The sequence below is a fragment of the Aethalodelphis obliquidens genome, unplaced genomic scaffold (assembly GCF_003676395.1).
Source record: "Aethalodelphis obliquidens isolate GAN/ISIS:26980383/991018 unplaced genomic scaffold, ASM367639v1 scaffold58, whole genome shotgun sequence".
Taxonomy (NCBI): Eukaryota; Metazoa; Chordata; class Mammalia; order Artiodactyla; family Delphinidae; genus Aethalodelphis; species Aethalodelphis obliquidens.
The window spans coordinates 11151729-11177315 of record NW_020838002.1 but is presented as its reverse complement, the minus strand read 5'-3'; the positions used below and the strand labels follow the sequence as shown (position 1 = coordinate 11177315).

The 25587-nt window shown below is 39.6% G+C and overlaps 1 protein-coding gene across 11 annotated transcripts in view; it reads left to right on the top strand.

The window, feature by feature from the left end:
• ACACA (acetyl-CoA carboxylase alpha) overlaps window positions 1-25587 on the top strand; it is a 239721-nt gene that overhangs the window by 63362 nt on the left and 150772 nt on the right. For 10 of the 11 annotated variants that reach the window (XM_027087339.1, XM_027087346.1, XM_027087341.1 and 7 more), the window contains 10 exons: window positions 1605-1711; window positions 4820-4930; window positions 10751-10960; window positions 14466-14636; window positions 15633-15794; window positions 16442-16605; window positions 20410-20560; window positions 21779-21882; window positions 23665-23746; window positions 24207-24352. In XM_027087339.1, the coding sequence (XP_026943140.1) occupies window positions 1605-1711; window positions 4820-4930; window positions 10751-10960; window positions 14466-14636; window positions 15633-15794; window positions 16442-16605; window positions 20410-20560; window positions 21779-21882; window positions 23665-23746; window positions 24207-24352 (1408 nt within the window). Of the gene's footprint in view, window positions 1-1604; window positions 1712-4819; window positions 4931-9145; window positions 9259-10750; window positions 10961-14465; window positions 14637-15632; window positions 15795-16441; window positions 16606-20409; window positions 20561-21778; window positions 21883-23664; window positions 23747-24206; window positions 24353-25587 lie in introns of those variants that run through there. The other variant, XM_027087348.1, reaches the window with a different exon arrangement.

Here is a 25587-nt window from a genome sequence, read left to right as displayed (position 1 = left end):
CTCCCTCTCTCTCTCTCCCCCTCCCTCCCTCCCTCCCTCCCTTCCTTCCTTCCTTCTTCCTTCTTTCTTTCTTTCTTCCTTCCTTCTTTCCTTTCTTTCTCTTTCTGTTTATTTAATCTTTATTTTAAAATTTTTATACTGGAGTATAGTTGATTAACAATGTTGTGTTAGTTTCAGGTGTACAGCAAAGTGATTCAGTTATGCATATACACGTATCTGTTCTTTTTTTAATACATTTATTTATTTTATTTATTTATTTTTGGCTGCGTTGGGTCTTCATTGCTGCACACGGGCTTTCTCTAGTTGCGGCGAGTGGGGGGTTACTCTCCGTTGCGGTGTGCAGGCTTCTCATTGCGGTGGCTTCTCCTGCTGTGGAACACAGTCTCTAGGCGCGCGGGCTTCAGTAGTTGTGGTACATGGGCTCAGTAGCTGTGGCGCACGGGCTTAGTTGTTCTGCGGCATGTGGGATTTTCCCGGACCAGAGATCGAACCTGTGTCCCTTGCATTGGCAGGCGGATTCTTAATCATTGTGCCACCAGAAAAGTCCCTCTATTCTTTTTTGCCAGTGTTTTCTTGATATGAGCCCACAGTCTATTGATGATTTGTTCTGCTTGTTTAATACCATTCAACCTCTCATTTGCCCTTGATGCAGAAAAATGAGGTCCATAATCAACCTTTCTTTTAGACATGCAGAAGGATGAATTTTTTGTAAAAATGATTTATTCTTGACGAATCCCTTGAAGAGTGCGTTGTGAATTATTATAGCTGATAACAATATGAACTTCTGTTTTTTGGTACTGAAACACAGTGAGCAAACATACACTAAAACCTCTTCCGAATAGGAACTACCATTGTCTTGAGTCAGAACAGATGTGAACTCTTGTTACTCTGGCTCTCCAGGGGGATTGCAATATCCTCTCCAGACCGGCTGGGTCAAACAGTTTAAAATAAAACATTGAATTTGTTCTTGTTTGAGTGGAGAGGCTATACCATTCCCTTTGTGGCTGAGTACAGGGACATTCAGGGAGTATGGAATCATGACTCTGCTGAGGCCAATAAAACCGCCATTTCCATTTCCAAGAGCTCATAAAGATTGAATTATTTCTCAGACCTCTGGCCCTGAAGCAGCCCTGAACACACACATCGAAGGTATTTTGCCTGCTGAGTTTATGTGAGAAGTCTGACGTGCTTTTTTGTTCGTTTGTTTTGTCTTGTATGTCCTTGCATTTTTTTAAATTGCTGCTTGTTAGCTCTCTTGGCTTTCTCCAGCAACAGAACCCAAGTGGCCAGGTGTTGCTATAGATAAATCCTGCTAACTCCAAGGACTGATCAGGGTTTTATGGTATCCTTCTTTCTCCCATCTACCCTCAATTTTGGATAAATATGAAAGCATTTTAAAGAAGGTACTGGTGGTCCAGTGGTTAGGATTCGGCACGTTCACTGCCATGGGCCTGCGTTTAATCTCTGGTTGGGAAACTTAAGATCCTGCAAGCCATGTGGCACTGCCAAAGAAACAGTGGGGGGAAGTAAAGAAGGTATAAGCAGAAAACTGACAAAAACAGAAGCTTTTGTAGCTGCTTTTAAGTCACTGTTATCTATTGCAGGTCTTTGTGTGGACTGGCACGAAAATGATTTTTCAAAACGTATTTTAAATGTTCCTCAGGAACTATATGAAAAAGGTTGTGTGAAGGATGTGGATGACGGGCTGAAGGTAAGTTACTAACTCTAGGGAGTGATGTTTTTCAACGGACCACTTATAGTCCCAAATACAGGGATTTGGAGCCTGGTTCATGATATACACCCATGATGGCATTAGGGTTGTAAGACCAGGAGGTATAGTTTATAGAATGAGGAAGTGACCTACGTTTCACAAAAATAATTTAAATTTGTTTTGAAGCAAGCCGTTCACCTGGACAGAACATTTCTTAGGTGGTTAAATCAGAGCTTTAAGGAGGTTCTGATTCTGTTCTCTACCACGTGTTAGTATTTGTGTGCATGCAGGGGGAGTTGGGGGCAAACAACACTTTTTGCCCTACTTGAGTTCAGAACCAAGAAGCCGGGCAGAGAGGGATCAAAATGTCAGCTTTATTATGAATAGAGATGATGGTGAAAACGGTTTAAGTGTGTAGCAACAGTCAGATTCGTAAACTGAATGTCAGTTAAGCAGGCTCGCTCACTGGTTACTGGTGGTGTGAATAACCACAGAGGCAGAGCTTTTGCCATTCAGTTTATTGTATGACTGAGAGCTGGCAAAGAGCATATGTTCTGTGTATGGGCTGATCCCAAAGGGGAAAAGGCTGAGCTATACATGCTCAGTTTCTCCTTCCAAACTGACCAATCACAGAATTCATTCTTTTTCCCTTGAGGAGGAGTGAGGGAGGGAGCTGATAGAGGCTGAAACTATTACTCTAATTATTGTCTGTCCATGTAGAAACATGAACCCAAGCAAAAGGAGGTCGGCTCTCTAACATTACTTTTTCTTTCTTCATAGTTCTCTCCAGTTTGTTCCCCTTTCACTTAATTAGTTGGAAGTGTCAGCTATGCCTCCAAGGAGATAATGAAAGAGGCTATATTTTAGAAAAACACACTACTCTTGTTTGACTTGTATGTTATAAATTCAGGAGGAACACTGAATGCTCAACTAATTTTGCTCTGTTGTTTGCATTTCAAGTTAAGCATCCTGTAATCTCCTTAATAAGAAGAATTAATATTTCTAATTGAATTGCTAATGCTATGTTTTATTTGATATAATTTGCAAACGAGTAGAAGCCCTTTGTAGGAAATTAGCTATTTTGCTTATCAGTTAAAATTCCTTTTTTTGCTGGTTATAAACAAAATTTTCTGGTAGAAAATTTGGAAAGTAAGAAAAGAGATGATAAAACCCATAAGCCCAGCATCCAAAGATAAGTCTTGTTAACATATTCATATATTTTCTTCCAGCCTTTTTTGATTCATATAATGATAATCTTTATTAGTAGATTCCCATAACTATAATTATTATGATAATTGTAAAATTAGGGTCTTACTATATACATTGTTTTTATAATCCTAGGTTTTTTTCTACCTATACATAAGCATTTTCCTCGTGGCATTAAAATTCTTCTAAAATATTTTAAATGGATGACCTGTGCCTAGAGCTTTTATATATTTTTAAAAGGCCTGCCTTTTTCTTATATCATGTGGGCTATGTATTTATTATTATTATTTTTTGGCTGCGTTTTGTCTTCGTTGCTGCTCACGGGCTTTCTCTAGTTGTAGCGAGCGGGGTCCACTCTTCGTTGTGGTGCATGGGCTTCTCACTGCGGTATCTTCTCTTGTTGCGGAGCCTGGGCTCTAGGTGCATGGGCTTCAGTAGTTGTGGCACACGGGCTCAGTAGTTGTGGCTCGCGGGCTCTAGAGTGCAGGCTCAGTAGTTGTGGCACACGGGCTGAGTTGTTCTGTGGCATGTGGAATTTTCCCAGACCAGGGCTCGAACCTGTGTCCCCTGCATTGGCAGGCAGATTCTTAACCATTGTGCCACCAGGGAAGCCCCCCCCTATTTTTTTTAAGTCTTTCTCACAACTGTGGCTGTTTCTTCATTTATCACCCAGTGATTGAGTTCATCATGCTAATTTTGTTTATAAGCATAGAAGTGAATAGTTAAGAGAGTTGAGAAGAGATGGGACTGTGAGTGAAGGATTTTCATGCGTAATCTACTGACAAAAATTAAAATGTGAAATGGTCTTTTTCTGGTGACACGTTTTTTAGATATTGTTACAACGTAAACCGTGAAAGACTGGAATGTTTTGACAAAGGAATGACTCAGTTATTTTAAACTTTTGGTTAACTTTTCCCCAATTTACTTTTTGCCTTAACTATAATATGGACATCTTCCATATCGCTGCATGTAAAGGCTACCTCATTCCTTTAATAATTGCATAGTAGTCTAGTAAATAGGTATATCTTGATTTAACTGGGTCTTTACTTAATGGATATATAATTAAATATTCAAAAAGTTTTGGGATCGTCACCTGATCATTATAAAATACTGTAAATGTGAAAAGCACATTTAGAGCATGTGTTGAAAATTAGTTTTCTGACTACTTTCATTAATATTTTTGTATCTTGCTATTTTTATCTTTATCAAAAAGTTGAGTGAGAAAAATTTCTGGATATGTGAGATTCCTGATTTGTTGAGTCTTATATGTTGTCGGAGGGTCAGAAGCTGTGCTGAGGCCATCAGCTTATAATAAGTGAACTGTGTATGTCTTTTTGTCTTTTTTTAAAATAAAAATTATGGAATAAAGACAGAAAGTGTATACTCTGGTAACTTGAAAATAAAATAAAATAAAATAAAAATTATGGGTAATAGACAAATTCCTGCATCTTATGAGAAATTCTAATAATACAGAAATATATACAGTAAAAAGTGAAAGTTTATATCTACTCATCTTCCTTTTATAAATCACTGCTGGTGGATTTTCTAGACTTGTTTTTTTATACTTACATAGGTAAGTGTGTGAATGCATACGTAATTATACATATAGTTTTACTTTGTTTTTGATCTATATGGGATTATCTTAGATTGAAACATACAAAATTGCCAATATTCAACCATTTTTTTACCTACCAAAAAAATGCAATTTCTTCTTGTTCAACCCAATAGTACAAATATTACTCAGGTACTTTTTTTTCCCACCTAATAGTATATCTTCAGGATCTTTCTATTTTGCTATATATAGACCTACCAAATGACAGCATTTTTAAAGGGAGAAAATGCCAGTTTTCTCCTTCCCTACTAATACCATTCTCACTTCCATTTTTCTCTTTCTTCTTGAAGGCAGCGGAGGAAGTTGGATATCCAGTAATGATCAAGGCCTCGGAAGGAGGAGGAGGGAAGGGGATCAGAAAAGTCAACAATGAAGATGACTTCCCTAACCTCTTCAGACAGGTAGAGTACAAGCTGTCGTTATTTATTGGAACTAACATGTATATCAGAGATGCATGTAATTTGGATGTCCAGAAAATATTTAGATTTTTTTGTCTACAGCTAATCTTGTCTTTCTTTCTAGCCTCTACCTGCTTATTAGCAGGGGAAAAGAATTAATAAAATGTCCAGTTCAATTTAAGGTTTTATTCATTTACGTAATACAAGCAGTAGAGTTATTCTGTCTTATATAAAATTGCTCAGTTTCTCAGATAGCTCTTCTGCATATGGTTTGTGTGGCTCATAGGAACTCATAGTAACAAGCAAGAGTCAGTACCTTTCTGCATTTTTGTGTCCCTCTTCTGCTGGCACGTTAGACAATGTATGTGACACGGTTAATTCCTGATCTGGATGCTCTTGGTCTGGCCTCACTCAAGCTCTTTGATTGACTTCACCTCACTTCAGTTCAAATTGGCTGCAGACTCCTGAGTTTCTGTCATGTGTTCTGTCCTGTACTGCATGGTCACCACACCCTGGCACAGGGACCCTGTGGCAGGCGCATGTTCTATGAGAACGGAGGGTGGCTCAGGAAAGCTAAACCTAGGCTTTCTCTTTGCCTAATCCTCTGATTTGCAGCCAAGGATGTGGCCATACTACAAGTTGGTCGTGGAGGCCAAAGAAATGATTTCTTTTCAGAATCTTAGAGAAAGAATCCGAAGACAGGAGTCTCTTTTTCCTGCCCTCAGAATTACCATTACATACTTGACTCACTTCTTTTTTTCTCCTACCAATACCCAGAAAAAGGAAAATTGGGACACCTTCTGGCCTTTTCACTTTCCTAGCTTCCCACTTTTTCTTATTTTTCCCAGCATCTTTTACTTTGTACCATCTTTTACTAGTACCCCTAGCTGCATATTATTTGCCCTTTTTTTTTTTTTTTAAAACCATTCAGCACCAAACTTTTTGCTTCATTGTCATGAGCTAAAGAGAAAAACTCTGTGAGCTGGGTCTTCCATGATTTGATATACTAGACAAAGAAAGTGATAAACGTATTGTTTTGCTGCATTATCCTATTTTGAGTGTCAGTATTTGAATATTACCTGTCATTTACTTTATATTCCTTCTATAATAATTCTAATTTCATAAGCAGGTCATGCCTCATGTTAATTTTTTAAAATGTTAACTCCTTTAGATAATTCAAAATTACTTATTACTGTGGAATCAAGTAGTTGAAATATCTAGAATACTAAGATTAGGAAGTTTTATGTAAAAGTCCTTAAGTTCCAATAATGATTAATTAAGTAACTCAAATCAGTCCTCCCACTGAGAGCAAACTAGAAAAGGTGGCCAAATTTAAAAAAAAAAAAAAAATCTGTTTTAAGGCACTAGAGATCTTTCAAGGCAATGAAGAATTTGGGGGCTAAGATATAGGAGAAGAATGAAACCCAGAGAGGTCTCATGTTTGAGGCCGTTTTTTCCCTAGAGATATCCTTTAGTTTGAGAAGAAGCAGTTGAAAAGCTGATTAGATTTTTCAACAGTCTTCTAAGACTAAAAGGACAAAACTTAGACTGTAGGGTTTGCTGAGGAGGGTTCCCTGGGAAACCTCCCACATTTTAGGTTGGGATCTTGAAGGAGTAAGAATGAACTAGAAATAGACCAGTTCTCAAAGGGACTAAATCTCAGCTTCAAAATGCTTAACTCTTGATTCTAGCATGGTGTTCTAGGGTTACTAGCGTCCCTAGCTACCAGCAGGAAGCAAATATAAATTCTCTCTAGAGAAAGGTAACATCCAGAACCTCAAATTATTTCTATTAATGTTTCAAATGCAGTTTCAAGCAGCCAATTAAAAATAAGCAGGCATCACAACATTGTAAATCAACTATACTTCAATAAAATAAATTTAAAAAATAAGCAAGCGTATCAAATTATGTGATTGAAAATCAAGAAAAATAAAAGCCAATAGAAACAGACCCACAGAGGGTTTAGATAATGGATCCATCAGGCAAGGACTTTAAAGTAACTATATTTAATGTATTCAAGGAAATTAAAGATAAGATTGAGAATTTGGGCAGACAACTGGAAACCATAAAGAAGTAGCAAATGAAAATTCTAGAACTGAAAATGCAATAACTAAAATTAAGTCAATAGAGGAGTTTAATGGCATATTAGATGCAGTTGAAGAGAGAACTAGTGACTGGATGATAGGTCAGAAGAAAATTCAGACTGAAGCATGAAGAGACAAAAAGGATGAAAAATACAGAAAAGAGCATGTGAGAGAGTATTTGCAAAGATGACCATGTTAACTCCTCCCATCCCCTATATACATACCTTTTTTTTTTTTTTTTTTGCGGTATGCGGGTCTCTCACTGTTGTGGCCTCTCCTGTTGCGGAGCACAGGCTCCGGACGCACAGGCTCAATGGCCATGGCCCACGGGCCCAGCCGCTCCGCGGCATGTGGGATCCTCCCGGACCAGGGCACGAACCCGTGTCCTCTGCCTCGGCAGGTGGACTATCAACCACTGTGCCACCAGGGAAGCCCTACACACCTTTTTATAGTATGATTTTGCCTTCTTCCCATCAAGAAATAGAGTCTTTTTTTCCCATCCTTTGAATTTTGGTTGGCCTTGTGACTTTGGTTGACCAATAGAATGTGGTAGAAATGGTGTGCAAGTTCCAAAGCCTAAACTGCAAGTGGTCTTGTAGTTTCTGCCCTTGCCCTTTTGGAATGAGCCTTAGACTTGCCTTGTTAAAAGCCCAGTTTAGCCTTCTGGAAAAGAGAGGCCACACAAAGCAAAGATGAGTTATCCCAACTGAGACTTCCTAGACCTGACAGTCACCAGCACCTTTGAGACATGTAAGTGAGGCCACGTTAGACCATCCAACCCCAGTCAAGTTGCCAGATGACTAACTACATGAGTGGCTCCAAGCCAAGATCAGCAGAAAAACTGCCCAACTGAGCCCAGCTCAAATTTCTGTGAGCAAATTAAAAAAAAAAAAGAAAAAGGTCAGCGTCCTAAGTCACTAAATTTTTGGTGGTTTGTTAGGCATCAATGAATAACTGACCCAGAAATTGATACCTAAAGGTGTAATACTGCCCTAACAAAAAAGTAAAATATGTGGCATTGGCTTTGAGACTGGCTCATAGGTGGAGGCTGGAAAAATGGTAAGGTGGTTGTTAATGAAGGCTGGAAGAATGGTGAACAAACTTTTCGTGTGGGATGGAAAGGCAGTGAGGGAAAAGGTAACCCATGTTCTGTAATGATGGAACAATTACCTGAGGTAACTTGGAAGGTAGAGACTGTATTTAGTGAACTTGTAGACCTAGTTAAGGAGATCTTTTTAGATAAAGTGTTAACAGTATCTGTTGAATGCTTTTGGTTGCTTTTGCTAAGGAACTATAAAGAGGGATGAACTAAAGAAGGTGTTTCAAACTTGTTGAGTTTGAAAATAGAACTGTTTCTCATTCCCAATCTCTCCAGCTGGCAAAAGATTTTCAAAGTAAAAAATGACTTCAGAGTACAGACCAAATCAAGAGTGCCTGGAAGATCCTTTAAGACCTCAGAAATACTTAAGACAGTACCTGGTAGATTACTCTCTCAGCTAGAAAAAAAGGGCTTCTAAGAATTTTAAAGATGTTGTCCCACAGCAGCCTGACAAACGCGAGGTACAGAGAGGTCTGTGCAGAAAAGTTATGGATATGTTTTTGGCGCAAGTAGTGAATTTCCAATATGATTCATAGGAAAACCACAAAGTTTTTGAGAGACTTCTGTTGATAAATGCACCAAAGGGACTAAAGGGACAGAGACAGTTCAGACTTCAAAGAGGCCTCTGGGACTTTGATTTTCTATGAATAGGAAGCAGACTGGAAAAATTGTTCAGCTGTAAACATTAGTAATTTCTAATAATAAAAAGATTTTTCAGATTGTGGAGCCAGGAGCCCAGAGGGCAGCTAAGAGCAGAGGGGACCCATGGATTAGGAAACCACTCACAGGGAGCAGAACAAGACCATAGTAAAAAACAGCAAACAACAAAAAAAATTCCATGCCCCTGGAGTAAGGGAACCTCACAACATCTGCCCGTCTGGATTTCAGAATTGTTGTGGACCAGTGACTGCTATGTACCTCCTGTCCTTTCTTCTTTGAATAGGAGTATCTTTTACAGTTATTCTCTCCCCATCTCATCATTAAATGTTGGGGCAGATAACTTGTCTTTTTAGTTCCCAGATCTTTGGATAAAGAGCACCTGAGGAGCTGCACCCAAGGAGTCTCTTTTGCTTGTGGACATGACTTATGAGAAAATGGACCTCAAGCCTGATGCCATGATTGGATGACTTTGGGGGTCTTGGGAGGGGGTGAGTCTATTTTGCATGTGGGAGGTATGTGAATTATTGTGGCCAGAGGGCGGACCATAGTAGATTGTTTGCAGCGATGGCCGCAATAACCTCTCCTGTTCCTTGAATGTATATCCCTTTGCAATGTGACTTTACCTTCCTCCCATTAAGAGGTGGCATCTCTTTTCCCACCCCTTGAATCTTAGCTGGCCTTGTGGCTTGCTTAGACCATTAGAATGTGGCCAAAGTGGTATTGTGTAAGTTCTAGAGGCTAGTGCTTGTGAAGCCTTGCAGCTTCTGCCCTCACCCTCTTCTTGGAACACTGCATTGAAGAAGCCTGGTCTAGCCTACTGGAGGATGGAGGCCACATGCAATAGAGATGAGCTGTTCCAGTCAAGGCTCTGTAGACCTACTGGCCAACAGTCAACACAAGTCAGCAGACATTTGCATGAGACCATTCAGCCCCACTCGAGCCACCAGATGATGATATGCACATGAATGACTATAGCAAGACCAGAAGAACTGCCCAGATGAGCACAGCATCATGAGCAAATAAAATGGTTGGTGTCCTAAGCAAGCCACTGAGTTTTGAGGTAACTTGTTATATAGCAAAACAAAGCATAAGAGATACAGAGCATAAAAGACAGTGAAATGATCTAACGTGTACTTTGAGTCTCAGAGGAGAAGAGAGAGAAAATGGAGCAGAAGCAATGTTTGAAGAAATCATGGAGCAGAAGCAATATTTGAAGAGACAATGGCTAAGAATTTTTCTGAACTAATGGCTAAGAATTTCCTGAAAAGATACTAAGCACAGATTCAAAAAACACTATGAGCCCTGCAAGGAGAAGTACAGAGAAAACCACATCTAAGTTTATCAGAGTAAATCTGCCACTCCACTCCCCTAAAAAGACAGAGAAAAGAGAAAATCCTAAAGCAGCCGGGAAAAAAAGATTACTTTCAAAGGAGTAACAGTAAGATTGATAGCTGACATCTCAGTAGAAACAGTGGAAACCAGAAAACATTGCAGTATCTTTAAAGTGCTGAAAGAAAATAATTGCTAGTGTCGAGTTCTGTATCTAGTGACAGTATGCTTCAAAACTGAAGATGAAAGTCCTTTGACTACAACAATACTGTATATAATGAAATGTGAACCAGGAAAGTATCTAGTCTAGAACAAGTTGTACATTTGGTTGTTTGGAATTGATGGCAGTATTTTGCCCTTTTGTGGAATTTGTGTGTGTGTGTTTTCAAAATATTTGTTCTTTGCCCTTGTAACACACTGGATGTTCATACATTTTTGTATTTATCAGTTAATATTGGTTATATAACTAAGAATGCAGTATCTTTAAGAAGGATGAGAGCATGAGCTATATTTTATTTATTTTTGTATTTCTAATGATTAACATGGTCCCTGACACTTCTAGGCATCTGCCTGTTGAAATGGAAGGAGCTTATCAAGATAGAAAAAGTGCTTACCACTTAGGAATTTGTTCTATTTCCTTTTCTAATATAGGTTCAAGCTGAAGTCCCTGGATCTCCTATCTTTGTGATGAGACTAGCCAAACAGTCTCGTCATCTGGAGGTGCAGATCTTAGCAGATCAGTATGGCAACGCTATCTCTTTGTTTGGTCGTGACTGCTCTGTACAGCGCAGGCATCAGAAGATTATTGAAGAGGCACCTACTGCTATTGCTACTCCAGCAGTATTTGAGCATATGGAACAGGTATGTATATGAAAAGCTCTAATTTTTGTTTTCTTACACAAAACTACTACTCCTTTAATTCATATGCCAATCTGAGAATAGTGGAATTTCAAGCAGTGGTTCTGGATAACTGATAAGATTATATCCTTTTCCTAGAGGAAAAATAAAATAAAAATTCTGCTATTCTCCCTCTAGTAGAGATACCAGTGAACACTTCAAACTCTAGTTAATGCTTTTGACAAAAAATCAGTGTACTATTTTGAGTAGGGATAATGAAGAGAAATGTTTTGGGATTTTTTAATCTTATTGTCTGGTTCTTTAACAAGCTCATGATAAACAGGTAGTTGCATTTTCTAGATTGATTATCCTTTAGTCTTCAGATGAATTTGTTCAATCCATTGTCTCTTAAAAGTTCCTCTAAGTATCTTTAAAATTTACATAGTCTATATTTTTGTATGGAAAATAATCTCTCAGCAGTTTTACAGGGTCCCTTGGAAATAGCTGTAGTTTAGGAGTCTGAACATGGTCTTTTCTGGAACCTTGACTCAATCTTCATCTTTTTGGAGATATGCTTTCCATCTTTTTTCTCCCTGATTCCAAAGAAGCTGAATATATGGTCATCTGTGTTTTAAGTTTAATTTCTACGTGTGTGTGTGTGTGTGTTTGTGTGTGTATTAAGATTGATTCTTTAACTACTGTAGTAAAGAGGCCTCCAAAGTACAGTGGCTTAAATAAGGTGCAAGTTCTATTTCTCTCTCTCATCATAGTTCAGAGATGAGCTGGTGCCAGGGACCCCGGTTTACTGCTTTGCTATTACTAGGAGGGGAGTCAGCAAACTACAACTAGCAGGCCAAATCCAACCTGCCACCTGTTTTTGTAAATAAAAAATTTTTTTTTCTGTTTTTTTTTTTTTAATATTTATGTATTTATTTTACTTTTGGCTGCATTGGGTCTTCATTGCTACGTGTGGGCTGTCTCTAGTTGTGTCGAGTGGGGGCTGCTCTTGGTTGCGGTGTGTGGGCTTCTCATTGCAATGGCCTCTCCTGTTGTGGAGCTTGGGCTCTAGGTGCGTGGGCTTCAGTAGTTGCAGCACGTGGGCTCAGTAGTTGTGGCTTTCAGGCTCTAGAGCACAGGCTCAGTAGTTGTGGCGTTCGGGCTCAGTTGCTCCGCGGCATGTGGGATCTTCCTGGACCAGGGATCGAACCCATGTCCCCAGCACAGACAGGCGGATTCTCAACAACTGCACCACCAGAGGAGTCCCTGTAAATAAAATTTTATTGGAACATGGCATGCTAATTTATTTATGTATTATCTGTGGCTGCCTTATCACTGTAGTAACAAAGTTGAGTAGTTGTGACAGAGACTATATGGCCCACACAGCTGAAAATAATTATTATCTGGCCCTTACTGAAAAAGTTTGCCAACCCTTGTTCTAGGGTGTCATTACCTTATGATTAAAGCTAGCTCGCAAGAATATGTTCACACTGTAGCCTGTGGGAGGGGGAAAGAGAGGACTTGGAAGGCAAGCATATAAAAATACGAGCCAGAAGTCACACATATTACTTCTGCTCACTTTTCACTGGACAGCATTCAGTCACACAATCACACCCAGCTGCAAGGGATGTTAGGAATTGTAGTCACTAGCTGGGTGGCCATATGCTTAGCTGAAATTCAGGAGATTCTATTACTAAATGGATGACGCAGTGAAAAATTACTGGAGGGCATTTAACAATCTGTGTCTGCTCCTCTGGCTACCCATTATCCTTTCACACCCTTTTTGTCACCCTTGGAACATTTTTAGCCTTTCCCCAAAGAAGACAGCCCAAAGTCCCACCTAGTTGCTATATTCAGCCCAAAGTCCAACTCTCTAGGTAATGTACAGTCCTCTCTGTTATATGTACATGTGGCTTTGTATGGGCCAGTGACCTAGAATACAAGTTACCTACCCCTTGTGATTCCTCCTTTCGCCATATACAGTGGTGGAGTAGGAACAGGATAACTCCCATTTGGTAAAAAGAAGAATGAAAAATAGGCAATAATCACTGATCCATAGCAGTTATCAAATTCTTCTAGGTAGGAATTGTGGTGATTTCCTGTCATGTGGTGGAGTAATACCTCCATTAGCCCTCTGGCTGCCCCGGGTTCTGCTCTCTGGAAGTAAATTCTTTGCCTGTCATTCCTCAAGGCACCGTTAAGGCCTTTTTCTCTGGGAAGTTCTTCCTTGTTCACGGTCCTCTATGATTGAGCTTTGGAGACCATGCTTTCTTTGGCAGAGCTTTCACCGCTCACTTCCTGCTGGTGCAGGGTTGGGGCCACACAGATGACTGTGATTATCAACCATGGGTTTTGAAAGCCAGATTTGTGGTTTGTTTAGAAATACAATTCCGTCAAAACTTAGTACGTTTCTGGACTCTTTGCTTCTATTCAGCTTTAGGTAGGAGTAACCACACTCAAGATTTCTGGACATAGTAACTTTTCCTCTTTATTTACTTCCTTCTGTGTTCAGCCCTCTTTCTCTCCTCAGTTCAGTACTGACTACCTTGAGGCCAGCTGATACTAAAGCAGCCCCCTTGACTTGATCTTTGGCACTGGGTTGCTTCAGGGTGAGAATCTAATCTTCTGGTTTGGGGAATCAAAGGCATTTGGTTTTTTTCACATTCTGACATTTTCTAACCACTTTTCTTGGGGCTTAGTTGGTGTTTTGTCCGCATTCCAAGTTATTGTAGGAGACCGTTTCCCAAATGTTTTCTTATGCCTAACAAGGAGGCCACCAGTTTTCCAGTCTGCAGCATCTGTTTCCTTGAGAGCTGCTACCCTGTTGTTAAGTCAGCATCACATGCTTTAATTTTTTTAAATATCAGCATCCTACCTGAATTTAATGGTTTCTGTATTGATTAGGGTACAGGTTAAGCTATTGTAATAAAGAGATCCAAAAAAGTACAACCACGCAATAGGATAGAAGTTTATTTTTCCTTCCAATCATAATCTGAGGTGATCTCTCCAGGACCAGTAGGACCATTCTGCTCCATGAGACCATCTTGGGATTCAGGTTCTTTCTGTTTTGTTTTGTCATTCTTAGTATGTTCTCATCTGCATGGTGAGACGGGCTTGCACTGTCATGACCATGTTCTAGTCCATAGAAGGGGAAAAGCCAGGAATAGAGGACAAGCAATTCCTTTTCAAAACATGATTCAGGGATTATGCATATCACTCACCAATGCTGACGTTGCATTGGTTAAAACTTAGTCACTTGCTTTAAGGGAGGGTAGAAAATCTAGTCTCTAGCTGGACAGCCATGTTTCTAGGAAGAATTTCTCGTATTCTAGGAAGAATACTAGAAATACTAGGAACAAGTGTACAATGCAGAATCTCCCATGGTGTTTTAATCAGAGAGGGTGAAATTCACTCACATGGCTAAAAGCCTTTATAAACACTGGCTCTTTGAGAGGGAGAAGGTATAGATAAGTAGTAGCCCATCAGCTGGACAAGGTGACATACTTATGTTGCCTTAACTTTCTTCTTTGAGTGTGCGGTGAAACTTGCCAAAATGGTTGGTTATGTGAGTGCTGGGACTGTGGAATACCTCTACAGCCAGGACGGCAGCTTCTACTTTCTGGAACTGAACCCTCGGCTACAGGTGGAGCACCCTTGTACAGAGATGGTGGCCGATGTCAACCTCCCTGCGGCACAGCTCCAGGTGAGTCACCCTGCTCTTGATCAGAGAGTTGCTTACAGAAGTTTGGAATGTCAGAGATGCCTGCAAAACTGGTTCAAGCAGCGTCTGTTAAGAGAAGACGCCTCTTATCCGAGTCTCGTGTAATGTTCATCTCTTGCACTGTGGCTTGGGATGTGTGGGTTGGTTTTCCTGATATGGTACAAATCTAGGAATATTATTATTTTTTAGCCAGACACATCTGATATAAAATGTCATATATCAGAAAGAAACTTAACAAATAATATGCTTTACTCAGTTGTTTAAATTATAGGAAACCTCACAAACATCGTAATTGTCCTCTACTCCTTTTTCCTAGTGTTCTAAATTGAAGCAACTCCACCTTAGAGTGGTGGCTGAGGTTATTCACGGCAAGAGTGTGGCAGCACACATTTATTTTTATAATGTTTAAAGTGCTGGCTGTCAATATTATTTTCTCCATTCAGCCCAGGAAACAAATGCTATGGGAAGCAGTAATAGTTCATGATGAAGTTTGATATTATTTGTAAATAACATATTCTTTGCCCACATTGAGAACCCCTTCTGGTCCCCAGTGGTCCCTGTTAAGGAACCCAGTAAATAAAGATTTACATACTTTCTCCAGTGGTTTGTGGCGATAATTATGAAGTAATTATGACATAGTTAGGACTTCTTAGCTGTCTGAACTTGGAGAGCCACTGACACTGACTCTTCCCTTGGATATTTTCATTCTGATCCCTTGATGGGGAAATGACAATCAGAGGGAAGCTCATGTCTGTTGCATTAGGGATTTGGGGATTTTCTAAGGAGTGGGGAGTATTTAACACCTTACGTGTGTTTTGTTTCAAGTAACTTAGAGTCACCTATTCAATGATGTAGGATGCAGGCTATAAAAATAGGGTGTTTTAGGTGGTGGCTACTGAAATGAGAAATCTGATAGCTTCCACATTTTAAGGCAAGTAACTGTGAAAAATGAGTGATGTGTGTTTTATTACCTTTCAGATTGCCATGGGGATCCCTTTGTATAGAATCAAGGATATCCGTATGATGTATGGGGTATCTCCCTGGGGTGATGCTCCCATTGATTTTGAAAATTCTGCTCATGTTCCTTGCCCAAGGGGCCACGTTATTGCTGCTCGGATCACTAGTGAAAATCCAGATGAGGTAACCCATCACTTAAAAGGTTTACACTTTTTTTTTCCCTGTGAACTTTAATATTAAGATGCTATCTGAGGGCATATCTGAAATATCTTGGGACTTCCTCTGGAGAAGGAAATTCATAGAGGCTTCATAAGAGCAGACAAATAAGTAATCACTGTTCCATTGGTCACTTAGACCTATTTAGTCACTGTAGAGTCCTTAGTGGGTATGTAGCACTGGACATTGGCTCGCAAGCCTTTATGATTTTTGTGTATCATTTCTGCTTTTGTGTGTGTGTGTGATTACACAGAACCTGAACAATGAGTATATGAACGTTCTCTTCCTTGGAAATATAATATCATCTCATATTCTTCATTCTCTAACAGGGGTTTTTTTTTTTTTTTTTGATTTAAAAAATTTATTGCATGTAGTTAATTTACAATATTGTATTAGTTTCAGGTATACAACATAGTGATTCAGTATACTCCATTTTAAGTTATTATACAGTACTGACTATAGTCCCTGTGCTGTACAATACTCCTGTAGTTTATTTATTTTATATATAGTGGTTTGTACTTCTTAATCCTCTACCCCTATATTTCCTTTCCTTCCTTCCCTCTACCTCTTGTTAACCACTTGTTTGTTCTCTATATCTGTGAATCTTCTAATAGGGTTTTAAGCCCAGCTCAGGAACAGTTCAGGAACTGAATTTCCGCAGCAATAAGAACGTTTGGGGCTATTTCAGTGTTGCTGCTGCAGGGGGACTTCATGAATTTGCTGATTCTCAGTTCGGTCACTGCTTTTCCTGGGGAGAAAACCGAGAGGAAGCAATTTCGTGAGTATAATAGCATTTGATTGCATTTCAGAGAATAAACTTGTGCTAATCTTCAATGAAGGTGTGAGCATGGGAATGGGAATCATGTATTGCTATAAAAGTACTAATATGAATAACCTTCTTGAAGAAATATATCTTTGACTGTACTTACATTCATGTTGTATTAAATTTATTCAGTGTTTGGCAGATGTTTTTCTGTCTGTTGCCCTGAGCATTTTCAAGTATTTTTGCTTTCAATGTTTTTAATAAACTTATAAAATTGATTGCTTTAAAAATATCATATTTTTCTATAGAAATGGTGTTGTCATTTGGGGGTGGAGGTAAATTCTTGTCCAAGAACTTGACATATGTCAGAGATAAGACCTGTTATTTGTCATCAAAATAAAGGTATAGCTGTAAATGTCCCGTAGCCATTTAAAATAATAAAATGAAACTGCTTATTACATGAAAAGGGCATAAGGGGACTGTCCACATTGCTTATATGAGAGACCTCAGTGAGCTATGAAATATACACACAGCGTATAATATAACTGGTATATCATAGGTATTAGTTAATATTCTATTGAGCGTAAACATTAAATATTTAAGAGCAGTTTTCCTTGCCTGAAAAGTAGGGCTCTAGGAGGTAATTTTGACAGGTTAGATATTTTAGAAGATCTATCCAAAATTGATCTAGTTCTATTTTTTAATTGTCTATTTACTTGAACCAAGCATTTAATACTATTCCTTTGACCTTTAAACTGCACACATAGATTGTGTAATCAGTAAGTATTTATTAATAATGTTGGTTTTTAATAATGTGTTTAGAAGTTGGGAAACCTCAAATTTTCTCTATTTTGTCCTCTACAACTCTTCCCACTTATTCAAAACTATAAGTGGAGTTTTCAGAATTAAAGCAATGCTACCAGAAAAACCATCTGGTATAAAAGTTGCCTTTTTATTTTTCTTTCAGTCCTATTCTGCTTTGCCAAAGTGAAGAAGGTTTACACTAGAGCTTGCAAATTGGTGGCTTTCCGACTAGTCACAGCCACAGATGTGTTTTGATTGTCTTGTAGAGTGTTAGTTTTTTAAAATCACCAATATTTAAAAATTGGGAGATTGAAGTAAATACATGGATTTCTGTCTTCCCTTAAAAGAACGGGATGACGGTTGGTTTTGTATTCCACTTGGCAAAAGTTAACTGAAGCTTTGTGTGACTGCTTCCTTTAGAAGAAACACGAACTCTCTAGTTCACACAGCTCCCATCCAGTCTGCCTCACTCATTTACATCCCCAGAGTGGCCGCTATTGGTATTTAGGTTTCCAGTCCTGATTGGCACGCCACTGAGCATTCTCTACAGGACATGTCTTATGACCTGCTCCAAAAGCCTTGCTCGTTACTTCCTGACCTGCTCTGTACATTTCTCTACAGTGTAAAGCTACCAGGTTAATGTTTAGCATATGAAAATTATGGTCTCTACAATAAGCTTGCCCTTCTTTTTTGGCCGCGCTTTGTGACACGTGGGATCTTAGTTCCCCGGCCAGGGATCGAACTCACACCACCCTGTAGTGGAATCGCAGAGTCTTAACCACTGGACAGCCAGGGAAGTCCCTAAACTTGCTTCTTAATACCATGCTAAAGTTCATTCTTCAGCTCAGAGTTTGTTTCTTCTTTCTTCATTATATTAGGTCTATATTCTTCTGCTTGGTGTTCATATTCTTCTCCAGAATAGCCCCAACCCATATTTCCTGCAGACTGTAATCTAAATACCATGAGAACAAGACCGTGTCTGTCTTGTTGCTGCTGTGTCCCCTGAACATAGTAAGCACTCAGTAGATGTTTGTTGGATGAATGGACTTGCCCCTCATTCCTGTCCTCATACCCTCTGCTTCAATCATAACATTCCCTGAACACAACCCTAATTTATTTCCTTTTTCCCTTTGTTCTTGCTACTCCCTCTGTCCCTCCGTTCATTCACTCCATTTAACAAATATTTACTGAATATCTAATGGCTCTGACAATATAATGAGGATCAAGATAGGGTCTGTGCCCTCATGGAACTTTATGATCCAGAGTAAGAGAGGCAAATAAGCAATTGAACACAGTGTAGGAAGTGCCGTCTCTGATAGTGGGATTACATAAGGGTGTTATAGGAGCGTAGAGCTGAGTCAGCTAACTCAGTCCAGAAAGGGTCAGGGATGTTTTCGCAAAAGGAAGTGACCTCTAGATTGATATCTGAAATATGTATAGGAATAAGCCAGGCTGAGATAGGGCATAGAGAGGAGGGTAGAGGTGGGAAACGGAATAATGTTCTAGGCTGAGAACTCCTGGACCACTTGGAAGAATATTTCTGTCACAGTCATAATCCCAGCTTAACTTTTATCCCATTTCAGATCCCACATTCTTTTTCTTCTTTTTAATTGAAGAATAGTTGATTTACAATATTGTATTAGTTCAGGTGTACAGCAAAGTGATTCAGTTATATATATATGTTCTTTTCAGATTATTTTCCATTATAGGTAATTACAAGATATTGAATATAGTTCCCCATGCTATTCAGTAAAAACACGTTGCTCATCTATTTTATGTATAGTAGTTTGTATCACTTAATCTTATGTTCCTAATTTATCCCTCCCCCCTCCCTTTCCCCTTATGGTAACCACAAGTTTGTTTTCTATGTCAGATCTCACATTCTTTATGAAACCATAGGGAGGTGGATTTTCTCCCCTCTTAGAACCGCTCCACACTTTGCTTATCTCTCTCTACTGGTATTTATGATATTATGTCATATATATATATATTTTTTTTATTTTTAATTTTTTAATTTTTTGCGGTACGTGGGCCTCTCACTGTTGTGGCCTCTCCCATTGCGGAGTACAGGCTCCAGACGCGCAGGCTCAGTGGCCATGACTCACGGGCCTAGCCGCTCCGCGGCATGTGGGATCTTCCCGGACCGGGGCAGGAACCTGTGCGTGTCCCCTGCATCAGCAGGCGGACTCTCAACCACTGTGCCACCAGGGAAGCCCTGTCATATATTTTTAAAGTGATTATTGTCTCCATATTCTCTCTCCCTTAAGAGTCTAGTATGTGTCTTGAGTCTGTGAGATGCATAATAAATATTTGTTGAAGTAGGGACCTGCCCTGTTCAGCATAACACTGGGCAGAAGTATACAGGGAAAAACCCCATGGTATTTGAAATTTTGTTAAAGTTAGATCATTTAACACTTAATTGGAAAGTAATCAAAGTAATGAGCAAGTCATTCCACAGATGGCTAAAATGCAGCTTAAAAAACCCCACCACTGTCACATGCAGTGTCAGGCTAATAATACCTGACTTTCCCCAGCCAGTTACCTCCATTGTATGGAAACCTTTAAATTAAGGTATTAGTGTTTGTAAAAATTCACTGAACAATATACTTAAGTATATTTTATTAAATGTAAACTTTACCTAAATGAAATAAAAAAGGTGTAAGGGGGGGGAATTATGCCCTAATTCTCGTTAGCCAGCAATAAATGAATGGAATGATGGGAACAGTGAAAACTGGGTGGTTTGCAGGTAATTTGTTCTGTATTCCATATAATGAAATGTATGTGATCTGCAGATGCTCTTATGGTAATATTAATCAGACTCATAAGTTTGCTGACTTCTTGAAAATTCTATCTGGAATAAGCACATATATATCTGCACCCTCATTTGTTCTTGGAACTGTCTGTCTCTCTCCCCCGCCTCCTGAAACTCTAAAGGAATGAAACAATTCTTGAAAGTTATTGAAAAACACTAGAACATTTGTTGCTGAAACAGATCTGCTTCTATCCTTCTCCCAGAAACATGGTGGTGGCTTTGAAGGAACTATCTATCCGGGGCGACTTTCGAACTACAGTTGAATACCTGATCAAATTGTTGGAGACTGAAAGCTTTCAGATGAATAGAATTGACACTGGCTGGCTGGACAGACTGATAGCAGAAAAAGTACAGGTGTGTATTTCTCCACTTACACAAACAACTTCTGGGATTGGGTTTTTATAGGCTTGTGGTGTGATCAGTCCATGCTGCTAGATAAAATTTATTTGATTCTAATCTGGATCGTTCTTGGTCTATGTGGAAAAATCTAGGAGTCAGTGTGATTTTAGCACTGTAAGAGTTCTTGTGCCTGTGTTACACAGTCACTTTATAGGTTGTAGTATTACTTCCAAGGGTATATTTGAAGAGAGGCACGCAGGGATTGAAATACTTTCTCTTTCCTCACTTGATGTTAAGTCTGGTTCAGAGTTACCAACTTCTACATCTATCTACCAAGCACTGATAAGAGGGGCCTCATTTTAATCAACAGAAGTTACCCTTTGTTCCTGAATCGCTGGGCTAATATAAATTACTCAAGATTTTGTATAAAATTGTTAGATTCATGTAAATTAGCTGGAGGTCCAAAGTTTGGTTATACACCATTTTTCTTTGAGATTATTGGTAGCCAAATCTTTGTACCTCTTGAAGTTTATTTGTGACAAAAGCTTGTTTTTGAGCTACTCTTCGATTGGCTCAGTGGAAATCTTAGGGAGGGTGGAGGGAAAGGTGTTTTTCATCTCTATTCAAATGAGACCTCTATTCAGATTCTAAAAATAAATGTGTTTTTGTCTCAAAAATCAGTTGGGGGCTTCCCTGGTAGCACAGTGGTTAAGAATCCGCCTGCCTATGCAGGGGACACGGATTCGAGCCCTGATCCAGGAAGATCCTACATGCCACGGAGCAACTAAGCCCGTGCGCCACAACTACTGAGCCTGCACTCTAGGGCCCGCAAGCCACAACTACTGAGCCCGCGTACCACAACTACTGAGCCCGCGTACTGCAACTACTGAAGCCTGCATGCCTAGAGCCCGTGCTCTGAAACAAGAGAAGCCACCACAATGAGAAGCCCGCACACCACAATGAAGAGTAGCCCCTGCTCACCTCAACTAGAGAAAGCCCACGTGCAGCAACGAAGACCCAGTGCAGCCAAAAATCAATAAATAAAATAAATAAAAATTAAAAAAAATACTTTTAAAAAAGAGTAAATGTTAAAAAAAAAATCAGTTGGACAATAAGGATGGAGACTCTCAATGGTAGCTGATTCTTCACAGCACATTTGAGCCTGATTAAAATTGAGGGGCCATGGTGCCAAGTGACCCTGCTTTTGATCTGCTCTCTTTTCCTTCTTTTCAGGCAGAGCGACCTGACACCATGTTGGGAGTTGTGTGTGGGGCTCTCCACGTGGCAGATGTGAGCCTGCGGAATAGCATCTCCAACTTCCTTCACTCCTTAGAGAGGTAGGCTTTGCTTCTCATAGTCTGTGCAAGCTAACTAGTGGTCCTGAGTGCAGGACTGAAGTTCAGAGGCCCATTTATTCTTCTCTCTGTTCCTGGCAGCTTGTGAGTGCTACTTGTTATTCACTGACCATGGAGGCAGGGGAGAGAAGGGATGTAGGAGTTTATGGCAAATGACTTTGGAGCTCTAAGGGCAGATTCTAGAACTTGGTTTATACCACAGTTAGAATAGGTTGCTTTTTAAAAACTGGAGTCCAGCTGAAGTAAACATGCTGTTCTGTACAAGCATCAAATCTCTCCAAGCCCTGGTGATGAAAATCTGGTGTTTTACTCTAGCAAGGAACCCTGAATATTTCGTATATGACCTGTAAAATTTCAGGAATTAATAATTGAGGCTGATATTCAAGATGACCTCATGAGTCTCTCAAGTATGTGTGGGGCTAAACTCATTTCCAACACTGGTTCTGAAGACTGAGCTCTGCCTTTGAGTCCCTGGAGGAATTGTCCACAAGGCTAATCATTTGATAGCACTTTAATCACAGGCACTTTAATTCTTTCTGTGTTGTTAGACTCACATCAGCTCCACTTTGAGGTGTCTGAAAGGAAGAAAAGAAACAAAATTTTAAAAATTGAACTGAGATTTCAGTTCAAGTCTTACCATGAAAATCTTTCACTATGTTACACTTACGCACTAAAACCTTCAGCAGCTCACATTTCCCTTCTGTATCAGATCTAAATCCCTCAGAGGGACTTCCAGCTCCCTATATACTATGGTGCCTTTTTACCACTCGAGCCATACTCATTTCTGTTCTTCAACATGCAATCTCTAACCTAGTTAAATGGTTTCCCTACTGGTGTACAGATATGTCACACGTAATCTCTCCTCTACGAGCTCCCCTTACCTTTTTAACGTTACTTTAAATATTTTTAAAACTTGTGTTTTGAAATAATTTCAGATTTATAGAAGAATTGCGTGAATAATACAAACAACTTCTATGTATTCTTTGTCCAGATTCACCCATTATTAACAACTTGCCTCACTTGCATTTTTACTCCCTTTAATTATTATCAAAGTCTTTCTTAAGAGATAGTGTTTCTTTCCTTCCTTGGCAATGTCCTTCCCTTTCCCCTCCAGCCAGCCATGGCCTATTGCCTTTATTTTTTAAGACCCCAAATAAAATTCAGTTGATAGGGGTAGATGAGGGTTGACTGCACTGGAGCTTTTCTCAAAATTTTTTTAAGTTTTAATTTTATTTATTTTTAAGAACAGATAATATATTCACATGGTTTAAAATTCAAAAGGCACAAAAAGGTATGTAGTGAAAGGTCTCCTTCTTACCTCTGTTCCCTGGCCACCCAGTTTCCTTCCCTGTAGTCAACCCAAGTTAGCAGTTTCTGTCTGTAATCTTTCAGACATATGGTAAGTTATATAAGCATATATATGTAATATTTGTTTCTTCCTACCACCTAATTTTTTTAAGCACAAGTGGTAGCATACTCTGAAGCTGTCCTACACAATTTCACTTGCTTTTTTCATTTAACAGTGTGTTTTAGAGAGTATTTCATGTTAGTGCATAAAGGGCTTCATCTTTCTTTTTTAATGGCTGCATAATATTCCATTATATGGCTTTTTTGTAATTTATATATCAGTCCCTTAATGATGATGGTCCTTTAGGTCGTTTTCAGTTTTACTATTCCAGGAAATGCTATAACTGATAACCTTTGAGATTCCCTTGTAACTTTTAGAACTTTCTAGAAGTGTCTCTCACATTGTTGTTCTTTCAGGGGTCAAGTCCTTTCTGCTCATACACTTCTGAATACAGTAGATGTTGAACTTATCTATGAGGGAGTCAAGTATGTACTGAAGGTATGCTGAACCCCACTGAAGCCAATGTTGTACTTTTTGCCTCTCTCTTTGTCAACCTGCTTCCTTTAGGTCAAGAGATGGGGTGAAAGTTTGGTTTACTGCAGGGCTGGGTGTTAGTGAAATTATAGTCATTATTAGTGTCAGTAGCCTTGTGTCAAAGCAGTATTTTATGATTCTCTGAAAATGTTTTAGCTGTTGCTTAATTTCATACATGCAGCCAAGAGATAAAGGAGACAGAGAGCAACCAGAGCAGGGAGATGCATCTAAGGTCCCCCCTCTTTGCTTGCAGCAAGGCTGAGCCATGCCCACAGACACTAGTGTTCAGAGCACCAGTGCCATGGATTTCCTTCCTCTCTCGCAGAGCTTTCTTACCTACATCTCTGAGATACCGAAATTTTGTCTGGGACTCCCCCTGGAAGGGACACACTGACTTGTCTCTTCGGGGTCTCATTTCCTACAGGTGACGCGACAGTCCCCGAACTCCTACGTGGTGATCATGAATGGCTCATGTGTGGAAGTAGATGTGCATCGGCTGAGTGATGGAGGACTGCTCTTGTCCTATGATGGCAGCAGTTATACCACATACATGAAGGAGGAGGTGGATAGGTGAGTGGCTGTTTAAGGTCCATTTGCTGGTCATTGTATCAGTCTTTTCTCTGAGTAGTCACTAACTCTTGGGATTTTTCAAGGTCTTTTTGTGGATTCTATTCTAATTAAAAAAAAAATAGTACATGCACTTAACAAAAATTTCAAGAGTACTAAGAAGTATTTATAATTAAAAACATTGACTCTGGGCTTCCCTGGTGGCGCAGTGGTTAAGAATCTGCCTGCCAATGCAGGGGACACAGGTTCGAGCCCTGGTCCTGGAAGATCCCACATGCTGCGGAGCAGCTAAGCCCGTGTGCCACAACTACTAAGCCTGTGCTCTAGAGCCTGTGAGCCACAACTACCAAAGCCCGCCTGCCACAACTACTGAAGCCCCGGCAATGAGAAGACTGCGCACCACAAAGAAGAGCAGCTCCCACTTGCCGCAACTAGAGAAAGCCCGTGCTCAGCAACGAAGACCCAACGCAGCCATAAATCAATGAATGAATGAATGGATGAACGAACGAATGAATTTTAAAAAATTGTCTCTCCGCCACTCCTGTGTGGGCAGACAATGAAAAATAAATTCCCCTTTTTATATGCTACCACTGTTAACAGTCTCATATGTTTTTGCAGAAATTTTGTATGTATATACAAGTTACATATATGTACATACTGTTTTTCTTTTAAATATATTCACAAATAAAAATAACATTTAGTTCTGTACCTTATTTTTTCCTTTAACATCTTTTATACTGTTCAACACCAATCATGCAGTGTGGCTGTGGTAATTAACTGAATTAACACATGGAAAGGTTGTAGAACATTGTCTGTGATATAATAAGAGTTCAAAAAATGGTAGCTATTACATCAGCATCACCTTCATTTTTTTTTCTTGATGGAGGTACCTATTCTTTTTAATGGTCGTATATTATTCCATTATATCGATGTATCATAATTTATTTAATCTGACCCTTATTGAAGGAAATTTGGGTTATTTGGCATGTAAACAAAGATGCAAGGGACTTCCCTGGTGGCGCAGTGGTTAAGACTCTGCGCTCCCAGTGCAGGGGGCCCGGGTTGGATCCCTGGTCAGGGAACTAGATCCCACATGCGTGCTGCAACTGAGGAGCCCACCTGCCACAACTAAGGAGCCAGCAAGCCGCAAATATAGGAGCCCGTGAGCCGCAACTAAGACCCAGTGCAACCAAATAAATAAATAAATAAAAATTTTTTTAAAAAAAGGGATCCAATAA